Genomic DNA, 11,810 nt, shown 5'->3' on the forward strand with positions numbered 1-11,810 from the left:
GAGTTCCTGGAGATATACAGTCTTATAGTTCTTAAGGGTTCTGTGTTTTCCAAACTCTTGGGGGAAAAAATACAGTTACACTGAATCATGAAAGGTTTTTTGTGCCATAATCGTGTTCTACATGGAACTCTTATGATGAGACAATGCTATGATGTACCATTCCACTTAGAACTTTTAAGGATTCTGCTAGAGTGACAACTGAAAAACACTTAAGTGTTGTTTAGTTTCTAAAAAGAGAACCTGACAGAACCTACACGGAACCTGAGACCAATATAGACCCTATATATGGTCCCTGTAGAACCTCAGGGGTTTGTGTAGGACCCTAAGGTGAACACTAAAGCCAGGTTGAGGAGTGAACAGTTCCTGACAACTATGAGTGCATCCTGTGGAATTTATCTATCGTGTGTGTGTGTGTGTGTGTGTGTGTGTGTGTGTGTTCCAGAGGGAGTGTGTGAGATCTGGCTAACAAGTGAGGACACGGGCGCCTACGGGAGGGACATCGGGACGGATCTGCCCACGCTCCTGTGGGAACTGGTGAAGGAGATTCCAGAGGGCTGCATGCTCCGCCTGGGCATGACCAACCCGCCCTACATCCTCGAGCACCTGGAGGTGAGTCTCAGGTTCTGCTGAGCTTTAACAATAACATGAACGAAGAACCCTATTCTCATAGTGAGCTCTAGAGCAGGAGAGTCAAAGATCATCGTTCAGTTATGAATCTACCATGATTTCTGTTCAAGATGGTTCTCATATCATGCTTTTACCTTGTGGTGTTCCTGGTATTATCACCCACAGGTCGTTCTGCTTGTAGTGACTTGAAAAGGTTCCCTGATGGTTCTTGAATTGTTAAGCAGTTCTGTCTTTTCAAACAAGTGTCACTTCTGGTCTTTTTTAATACTAAGGATTCTTCTTATACTTAAGGATTGGTTCTACTAGAAAAGGAAAAACCATGCATGAAAATCATTTGAGTAGAAGATTACAAAGGAACCACACTTCATTTTCATCTAGCAGGTTCCATCCAGTCCTGATTTTGGTTCTTCAACCTTCAGTCAAAGGCAAGCCTTTAGTTGAGAGTTTTAACTGGAATCTTTAAGTATTCTCACTGAAAGAGGCACCTAAAGAACATTTAAAGTGCTCTGTATTTCTATTAAGAACTTAAATTGAAGGAGAAGAGAACTTTTAGCTTTATCTTCTTCTCAAAAAGAGGTTCTACTTAAAAGATTTTCTGAAAGCTAAACCCTCTTGCACAGTTCTTCATAGAACTTTATGAAGGTGTTACACCAAGAAGGTCTATAGAAAAACCTTTAAGAGTTCTAAATTTTTACTGGGCAGTAAGAGGGTCTTCTTTAGAACATTAGAATAAAATAATTAGAATAAATCTGTTTGGTCTTTGTAAATAAAGGTTCCCATCGTGATAGAACCCAAATATAACATCAGTACCTTGTCCTTGTGCTGGAGCGTCTCTCGCTCTCTGGCGTCTGTTCTCCGGTGAGAATAGCTAGCGGAAGCGCGTTCCATTTGCTGAAGGTTAATTGAGGTTATAATTTAGACCCCGCGTGCGTCGGTTCTGTTTCTGCTCGGTTATGTCTGAATAAAAAAACTATAACAGTGTTTCTTGGCTCTGTCCTTAAACGACGGGAATTAACTATTAAATGCTAATTAGAACCTGGATCTTCGGTGCGCCGGCGCTAATTTAACGTTCCACTTGTGTTTGCTGTTTTGACGCGCTCAGCAGTTCCGCTTTAATGCTCTTCCTACTTTATTAATGCTTACAAGCGTTCTGCCGCCGGTTCTATACATTAATTATCAGCCAAGTGGAAGATCACGACGTGAGGCGCAACATTGATACGTGACGCAGAAAACATTTGGGAGGTGCAGAGGAAAGAAAAAAATCAAGCGTCTTGTCTTCCTCAGAGTGAGTGGTTTTCCCTGTGGAGGAACCTTTAAACATTCTTTATAATCGGTTTTTCCCCTTTATTAAACGAACTGGCGAAGAACCTCGAGTTCTTGGGTCTTTTTTTTTTTATACCTTGAACATGAGAACATGGCACAAAGGTTCTAAGGGTCATGGTTAAAGATTGACTGGACAGGTACACTGCAAAAAATGACATCCCAGCCAAAACTATCCATAATTTCTTAAAATAAGTTTTTAACAAACCAAATATAAGGTTATGAAGCTTATTTATTTATTTACTATTTACTTAATTATTAATTTAAATATTTGTAGTTTGTGATTAAAGGTTAAAGAGAACCTGTCATGAGAAAGTTCTGAATTCTTTGTTTTTTTCAAGACATTCCGTCATCATCATGGTCGACTTCCTAGAACCTGCTGAAGTCCTCTGTGAACCTCGTTTGGTTCTTTGGTTGATGGTTTCATCTTTCTAAAATACTTTTCTACTGTTTCTGGAGGGCGAGCGTTCTGCTGTAGGTTCCTCAATGGATGTTCAGTTGCTGCTTTATCTCTCATTCCTACAGCGTCCTTGTGTCCTCATTAGTGTACACTTGGTGCCTCAAGAGCATTGCGCACTTGTACTCTTGGCTCTAGTACCCTTTTTAGGTGAAGGGTACTCCAGTAGGGTCACAGCCAGGCTGATTGGGAGAGAACCGCGGGTCAGGGGTAATGAAACGCTTCTCTGGGTGCATATTGACAGCCCGCAGCGCTCTTCATAAGCCACCCTCGTCACGTTCTCTAAAGAGACTCGATGACGGAGGAGAAAAACCCGAGGCTGAGCGGAGAACCGAGACCTCACGACCTCATCGCCTGCTTTACTGGATTTCCTTTTTTCTCTTTCTGTGGCCGAGCTGCTTATATTCATGAACAGTTTAAAGGCAGTAGATCTGAGGTTAAAGGGTCTGCGGTAGTGCCCGGGAGGTTGATGGCTCGGATCCCAGGACGGGCAGTGAACCTTGCATGCTTGGGAAATAAATAAATATGAGTCAGGGTGCAAATTATAGGTTTAAAAATGTAAACTTCAAAATAAAACTTTGTAGTTATTTTGTTCCATTTTGAAGCCGTTGTGAGATTTGCATCAGATCTCAACATTTGTTGCAAATTTGTTGGTCCGGAATCGAGTTGCGAGTCACAAACATTCGAGTCAGCGTCAAAGTCAAGTCAAATTGAGAGTCATATTTGAAATAAGTTTCTAGTTCGTCTAATCTGAGACAGGATTTAGAATTTTAAATCCTGGTACCCGATCATCCTCTCATAAAGTCAGACTCGACATGCGAGTCATAAATTTTAAATTGTGAGACACTTTAGGTGTTTTGTTTAGTTTTTGTGTCCATCGTTAAAGATGTCGATTCTTCTAATCAGTCACATGATCTATGAACGGAGAAGGTCAGTCTGCATTTCTCTTTATTTCTGTCGCCTTCAATAAGACGTGAATTGAGAAATATTCCACGTTCTAGTTCTGCTCCGCTGGTGTTCGTTTTATTTCATTCTATTTATTTTCCCCCCTCGCAGTCCGTTTAGTCTCTGACCCCACGAGGACGAGTCTGAACGAGAACATTTGTCCTAATTAGTTTCTGTCTCTGGTCCGCGCTCGTTTATTCAGAGACTCTTCACGGTTCAGTCGATTAGCGCCGTTCGCCCCGGGGACGCCGCAGCCACCGCCGCAATTTGGATTCCATCCCGAACTCGGGGCCATTTCCATTTTAACGGATCTCCGGGGACCCGCCGTCCGCTGTGTAGACGTCTGATCCGTTTCTAACCGACATCTGTTCAGAGGGAACTGGGACGTTTACTTATAAAGTCACAGAAACATGGAAATGAGTCAAAGTTAAAATACAAGAATCTGTGAAAATAATTGAACTAAAACGAAGGAATATGTTTAAATTATAAACATGTGATATGCCTTTTTTGTGTCGCTTTTTTTTTTGTAAATTATGCAAAATATTTTTTCTCTGTTTATTTGTTTTTCATTTATTTAAACATAGAAATGTATTAGTGTATTTGTTCATACTTTCAGTATTAAAATTCAGTAATTAAATTATTTTTTTAATATTAAAAAATTACATTAATTCAATTATTTGATTGTTGTTTAATCAATTTAATTAATTTTATTACTTACAGTATATCCATTTTGGCAACTTTTAACAAATATTTACTCATACTTGTATATTTATCTATTAAGTAATCAATTTATCAATTTAATTTAATTATTATAAAAAAATTTAATGAATTAATGTGTTATGTATTTGTGTTTTATTTATTTGTTAAATGTTTTTTCACTTCATATTATTATTTCAATCAATTTATTTATTTACATTTTTATCTAAATGGATGTACATAACAATAAATAAATAGATTAAAATAATAATAATAATAATAATAATAATAATAAACGATTCTGATTCAGTTTTCCTAAAATGGAAAAATAATAAGTAATGGAGCTTCCAATAGGGAACTGGTATTGTATCACCTGTGTGTGTGTGTGTGTGTGTGTGTGTTGTAATTGGCTCTCTTTCTCAGTCCACACCTGTCATCCTCACCTCCTCTCCGTCTATCTCTCGGCTTCCTCTCGGGGCTGATCACATGATTAAAGCCGCTCGCGTCCTGATAGGTGTGACTTTCTGCACTTCTCTCGCTCACTTCCTCGCCGCCTCGCGCCCTACTGACAAGGTGAGGATGCACCGGGTGTCGGGTGCGAACGCGGGTAATGGAGCGGTGTGGCAAGGCCGACATTCGAACCTGAACCTGAGCACCGCTTACACCGTTAGAGAAGAACTCGCTCCGGCTTCTCTTCACCTTCTTTCTTTTTAAGAACAATAATTGGCAGCACACACAACCACATTGTACTGGGTTGTTTTTATGTCACACACCTAGTGTGTGTGTGTGTGTGTGTGTGTGTGTGTGTGTGAGATGATGCCCCACCCGAAGTACCTCTCAGATAATGCCTTTATGTATATAAATGTATAACTGAGCTACTGCTGTGTAACACCTGTCCAGAGGGCAAGAGTTCTGTGAGGTCACATTAGGGGTAAAATCTAATCGGTTTAAACCCCAGAGCTAAGAGCACCACCCCCTCTGTAGATCTGCACCTCACACACCTCGTAGTCTCTCATATGGTTTTCATAAACCTCACCACCAGGTGACCTCGCTGGTGTGTTTCAGCCTCGGGATGTTGATAAGCGATGATTATGGAAATGAGATGCGTATCAGAAGGAAGGACGACACAGATCAGATAAAACACAAGTAATTAGGCGTTTGTTTGTTTGTTTTTAATTAGCTGATCGGTGTTGTCTCTCGGTCATTACGCCTCCATCAGGTCAGATGTTATTAATTGATTAAAGATTTTAAAGATGAAAACGTTGTGTGTGTGAGCAGATAAAAACTTTTTGGACACAATACTGATACACACACGCAGAACTGACACTGGAGACTCCTTCCATAGATGGTAAACATCTTTCTTTCTTTCTTTCTTTCTTTTCTTTCCTTGTTCCTCTCTTGTCTCTTTCTCAGTCACGCCCCTCCGTGGTTTAATCCATGGGGAGTTGTTTTGCTCGGCGCTCATCTCTCTCTGTCTCTCACCTCTCTACATTGCCATGCAGTGTGAGCCCTGATATTCCATAATGCTTTGCAGTGTGCTGGTTCCCCGCACCAGTAGAGTCTCACCATAGTCGTAGAGTCTCACCACAGTCGTAGAGTCCCACCATAGTCGTAGAGTCCCACCATAGTCGTAGAGTCCCACCACAGACCAGGGGCCCCACCACAGACCGAGGGCCCCACCACAGACCGAGGGCCCCACCACAGAGGCCCCACCACATGAGCTCCACCACAGACCGAGAGCCCCACCACAGACCAGGAGCCCCACCACAGCCCGAGAGCCGCAACATAGTCGTAGAGCCCCATCATAGTTATCAGATTTCACAATGGACCTAGACTCTCACCATGGGCCGGGAGCTTTAGTGTGGATCTAGAACCTTGCCAGTTGTAGATCTTCACCATGGATTCGAGAGCCCCACCATAGCTATAGAGCCTCAACTTGGCCATAGAGCCTTACAATGGACCTAGAATTACACCATAGTCGTAGAGCCTCTCCATGGATCTAGAAGCTCACCACAGAACTAGTGCCTTTCTGTAGACATAGAACCTCACTGCAGAACGACATGATGAAGGAAATTATATAAAAAAGTAATGAAAAAACAAACACACAGAATCTCCACATCCCTCTCTCTCATTAATGATGTGAGACAGTTGTGAGTGGTATAGACAGATTTTGCAGAATCAGACAGCTGTGCATCTTTTGAACATCTGTCTCATCTGTACTCAGTGTATCTGTGTGTGTGTGTGTGTGTCTGTGTGTGTGTGTATGTTTAAATGTCTTCCCATCCATGGTCCAGTGTGTATATTAAAGTGTCTGAGCGGGCGACTCTGTTCACGCTGCGTTCTGATTGGTCGGTTTTCTGAATGAGGTTTAAGTCAAAGCTTCCATCAGTTACTTCTGTTTATCTGCTCATCAGTTCAAAGTCTCTCTTTCTTCTCTCCTCTCTCTTTCTTCTCTCTCTCTCCATCTTTTCCTCCTGACAGGAAATGGCGAAGATCCTAAACCACCCGCGTGTCTACTCCTTCCTGCACGTCCCCGTCCAGTCAGCGTCCGACAGCGTGTTGATGGACATGAAGAGAGAGTACTGCTGCGCCGACTTCACACACCTCGTCGACTTCCTCAAGGACAGGTACGGGAGTGCAGCGCTAGCACGGAGTTAGTGTGTGTGTGTGTGTGTGTGTGTGTGTGTGTGTGTATAGGGATTAATAACCCTCAGAATAGAGTTGTTTTTAACTTCCTGGACAAGAGGAAGTGCAAGCTGGAGGATAAAGTGTTGACATTTAGTAAATGCCACTCCGAGGAGTGTAATAACGAGCGCTTTACGAGCGCCGCCGCTGCCGCCGCATTTTAAGGGAGGATCACATGCTGCGGCGTGCAGAAGTAAGTACACCCCCGTCTCATTAGGAGTCTCTGCATCTGATCTCCGCTCTGCTCTCAGGAGCCGAACACAAACACGCGATTTAAACCGACCTTATTAAAGGGCTTGGCCTGAGTCAGACATGATTGGTCAGCTGTCGTGTCAATCAAATTCCTCTTTCTCTTAAAGGGGCGGGGCTTAGGTGGTGTTCTTTAAAAATGAGGACGAAAAAAAGGAAAACATGTAATAAAGAAGAAATAAAGAGCAGTTGGCGAGCCTGCAGGAGGACGAGGAGCTGTACACACACACACACACACACACACACACACACACACACACACACACACACACACGCACACACACACAACTGACCGGCTTTAAGTAAAGACTGTAATTAGTAGCCTTGTGTGCTCCTTTCGAAGTGTGTGTGTGTGTGTGTGTGTGTGTGTGTGTGTGTGTGTGTGTGTGTCCTATTGTCAGCACAATCAGAAAATATCCTCACTATTAGCCACGGAGGAACTGGAGGTTTCATAACCGTATTTGTTATGAGTAGAAACTGTGTGTGTGTGTGTGTGTAAGGATCTCTGTCTCTCACTTTCTCATGTCCCAATCTCTCTCTCTCTCTCTCTCTCTCTCTCTCTCTCTCTGTCCTACTGTCTGTTTCTGACTTGTTCTGTGTCTCTTAGTCTCACTCTGTTTCTGTCTCTCTCTGTCTCTCTACTCTCTCAGTCTTACTGTCTCACTCTCTCCATCTGTCTTGCTTTCTCTCTCTCTCTCTCTCCTTGTCTCAGTGTCTCTCTTTGTTTGACTGTCTCACACTTTTTTCAGACTACCAGCCAGTCGCTCGTCTGTAAACTTGCCGCAGGTGTAAATAAAGACACCACGTGAAATCTGACTGTCGAGTTGACGGTGTTGGATCACATCTGTCGTCCGTGTGTGTACCATCAGTCAGATCAATCAGTTACTTCTGTGACATCCGATCTGGTAATGTCAGGATAATGTGGAGTCATCACGCTCATGACATCCAATCAGAAGGATCCCTGCCGTTCACTCCGAGCCAGTTGTTGCACTTTGGCATCCAGTAGAAGTGAGTCATGACTAACTGGGTCAGGGCGTCCCATCACAGCGAGCCAGTAGAATATTTGTACTTATTTCGTTTATTTATATTTATTTAAAAAATTTTTTTACCAAATTAAAAACTTAAATACTTTCAAAATGGATAAACTAGCCAAAACGTTAAAGTAACCAAAACGTTCCCATTATATTTGTTTACTTGTTTGTTTGTTTGTGAGGCATTACGTTACTCTTTTTTTAATCGCGTGTGACATCTGGCATAAAATTAGCATTTAATTATATATAAACAATATATATATATATCTGTAAGAGCAGAGCCGTATATTCCTGACCGCAAACAACCGAGCCTGACCTCAGTGCCGCCGCTCGTCCGTTTGTTTTCCCTCTCGCTTAATCACAGGGCGCGAGAGACGGCGCGAGTGTCCGCGAAATCCATAAACAAATATTTATCTAAACGATGTCCGTCCCGCGACTCCAGTTCCTCCCGTTAGCTTGAGGTTAGGATTAAGAAGATTAAGCTGAGGTTACACACAACGAGGGAGAGAGATGGAGAGAAAAGAGAGAGAGAGGCGCCAGGCCATCATTTCATCCTCATCTTGTTTTGCCAATTAGTGAGAAATTCTTCTCTTATGGTCTTAAATCCAAATTATTGATGTTTAATAAGATGTTTAAATCTGCGCTGTTTGGAAACATTTAGGATTAAAATCACACAGACACCTTTGCTGCGCTCTCGTCTCGTCTGCCGTCTAATGTTGCTTTAATGAAAACCATATTGGCAAAAAAAAAACACCATTAAGCTTTGTGTTTTTTTTCCTCTCATCTGTTGCGTGTGTAAAGACTCGTTCAGCGTGTTAAAGATGATCAGGGGTTGGGAGTTGCGGCGTTGTGATGAGAGCGGCTCAGGCTGTAATCCGAGAGAGGGATTAGTCCGTCTGCTCACAAACACGCCATATTAAATTCACTTTTATTATTAGCGTGTCATGTTGCTACACGGCCTCTAGGGTCTCGCCCCGGCATTTAGGAATCCAGTCTCTCTCACCCCTGCCTCGGCACTGACCCCTGCCTCGGCACTGACCCCTGCCTCAATACTAAGCTCTGCCTCGGCTCTCACCCCTGCCTCGGCTTTCACCCATGCCTCAATACTGACTCTTGCCTCAATACTGATTGATCTTTGCCTCGGCTCTTACCCTTGCCTCAATACTAACCTCTGCTCTGACCTCTGCCTAGGCACTGACCCCTGCCTCAATACTGACCTCTGCCACGGCTCTTACCTCTGCTTGTTCATGGGAAACGGTTGATAATAGAAGGAGTCTCCGATGTCAGTGCTGTGTGACAGATGAAGATGGCTACAGGGAAAATAAGTAATAATAATGAACGTGTAAGAGGAGTGGGCGGAGTGTTCTTGCCCATTGGTTGTTGGACTTGTGTACAGATGGCGTAAACACGGCCCGGTCGCCATCGCCAGTCTCGCACACAGTTTATTCGTCTTTTTGGATTTGCTTACCGCGCGCTCCACACACACACCGTCTTTACGGTTCTCTCCGCGGACCCCGAGGTCTCGGCCGTCGCTCCGCGCCCTAACAGCTGCCAGGAATCTTAACGAGCTCCCTCCTCTCATTCCAGCGCTCAGGCCTGGAGTCACTCGAGGTAACCGGCATCATTCTTTCCACACGGCACCTCGCGGTGCTACCTCACATACCCCGACCTGCCTCCCCTGACTGATTACTGGTGAACGTCTCGGGGCAGGAACTCGAGAGAACGGGGCCTCATATCTGGGCCGGGATCCTGTTAGAGAGCCTTGACTGTCTTGGATTCCTGTCAGGGCTTTTCTTTTTTTCCTTTTTTAAACGAGCGCTCGCGGGCCTGAGCCAAGGCTGAGCAATAAAGAGAGAGAGAAGAGGGCAGTGCCGTCACTCAGAACCTCGCCAACACAGAGAGAAAATGTGTTTGTGTTGGACAGAGTCCTTCTAAATTCCCTTTAACACTTGATGTGTGTGTGTGTGTGTGTGTGTGTGTGTGTGTGTGTGTGTGTGTGCCATGCAGTGCTGACTGATCTAAAGCAGGTACTATCTCAGGTGACTTTGCCCACCTGCCCTAAGTATTTGCATATTCGCTGATGTCCCTCTGTCCCCGCAGCGTCTCTGTCATTCTCCTCCACAAGAGAGATGGACAGCTGTGTTTTTCTTTCTGAGTTTAACATCAGCGGCGTGTTCCTTTTGTTCCTGATCCCGCTATTGTGACTCTGAAACTGAGGGCTGATGACACTCGCCTGAGGAACAAAACCTAACGCTCGGCGATCCTGCAGCTGTATTCAAACAGGTCGCCGCTTGCAGCAGCCCACAGCTGGCCGTCCCGCCCAGTGAAAGGCGTCCTGAAGGCATCTAACCTGATGGATTACAGCAGGGTTTCGTCCGGCCTCCCAGGAACCGCCCCGTCTATGAACACTTTAAATAATTTGATTCACAGAACGTACAGCGGCTTTTACGGGAAAAATTCCACACTGAGACGTTTTAAAACGTCTTCACACGCCCGACCAGTAGGTGGCCGTAACCTTATTGGATGTTAGGTTGAGATTATTAATTATTAAAAACCTTATTTATCCACTTGAAAAGCATTTTCAATTTTTTTTCCCGAAAATAAATGTTTTGTTTGTTTCCAAAAAAAAACCAGTATATTCATCCACCCAAGCAGCGTGTTTTTAAATTATATTTACGCAAACAGTTTTCAAGAATTCACACTTTTTTTTTTTTTTTTTTTTTTCCCAAAATTGGCTCCGTCTACACAAAAAGCATGTACTGATTCAAATGAACATATTGAAGCAACTAAAAAACATTTTTGTCTACTTAAAAGGTTTTTTTTTTTTTTTACACAAACAGCTTAAAAAAGAAAACACAAACAGCATATTCTTTTTACAAATGCTTTTAAAATCTTTATGAAGGTGACAGTAACTCAGACACGCTGACCCTCCAGGCCGTTTCTGTTCATCTTAAACAGCGGCATTTCAAAAGTGTCTCCATATAAAAGTAAGTTAAATCAGATTTATGGAAATGTATTAAAATCTAGTATTTACGCACGAACAGCGTTTCTTTTTTGTAGATATCTCCATCTACACGCCGTGACTCTGGCCCAGTAGGTGGCGCTAGCTGTGTCATAAACTGTTACATCAAACATGAGAAGATCAGTGTTAGGAGCTGTGTATGGAGAACAGAATCGTGTGAACATTGTGTGACAGAGCCTTGCTTAATAGACGTGGAGGAACGGAGAAGACGGCGAGGCGTGTGTGTGTGTGTGGGCGGAGCCTGAGGATCCTTCATAGGTGGTCCACAGGTGAGGTGGTCCTTCTCCTGCACTTATCTCTCCTTCAGGCTGGTGTCAGGTTCTAATCCCCCTCCGTCACCAGTGGAACCAGCAGCGTCGAGCAGGAGGTCGAATGTCTCGCCTTGTCAGGTGACTGGGGCGGTTTCAGCACCGGGGGGAGGGGGGGGGGTAGGTTCTTCTTCATGGTGGCTTTACCGCAGCCTTCAGGTGGAGCGCTCGAACTCTTAAAAACTGTTAAGAACAAACACTCCTGGAGAACCACATCTGAAATTTTATTTGTATAGCGCTTTTAACAATTGTCGCGAAGCAGCTTTACACGATCAAAAGAATGATTTAAGTGTGTATGAGACGTGAATGTGTGTGAATCAGATGATCAGATCGTCCCTGATGAACGAGCCGGGGGCGACGGTGCTGAGGGAAAAACTCCCTGAGATGGTAATAGGGAGAAACCTTGAGAGGAACCAGACTCACCAGGGAACCCATCCTCATCTGGGTGATAACGGATAGCAGGGATTGAT

The 11,810-nt window shown here is 43.7% G+C and overlaps 1 protein-coding gene across 4 annotated transcripts in view; it reads left to right on the forward strand.

The window, feature by feature from the left end:
* Positions 1-11,810, forward strand: part of cdkal1 (CDK5 regulatory subunit associated protein 1-like 1) — a 314,438-nt gene that overhangs the window by 224,952 nt on the left and 77,676 nt on the right. For all 4 annotated transcript variants that reach the window (XM_053494246.1, XM_053494244.1, XM_053494247.1 and 1 more), the window contains exons 9-10: positions 443-609; positions 6,527-6,672. In XM_053494246.1, coding sequence (XP_053350221.1) covers positions 443-609; positions 6,527-6,672 — 313 coding nt within the window. The remainder of the gene's footprint in view (positions 1-442; positions 610-6,526; positions 6,673-11,810) is intronic.

This window comes from Clarias gariepinus, chromosome 4 (assembly GCF_024256425.1).
Source record: "Clarias gariepinus isolate MV-2021 ecotype Netherlands chromosome 4, CGAR_prim_01v2, whole genome shotgun sequence".
In the NCBI taxonomy this organism is placed as follows: Eukaryota; Metazoa; Chordata; class Actinopteri; order Siluriformes; family Clariidae; genus Clarias; species Clarias gariepinus.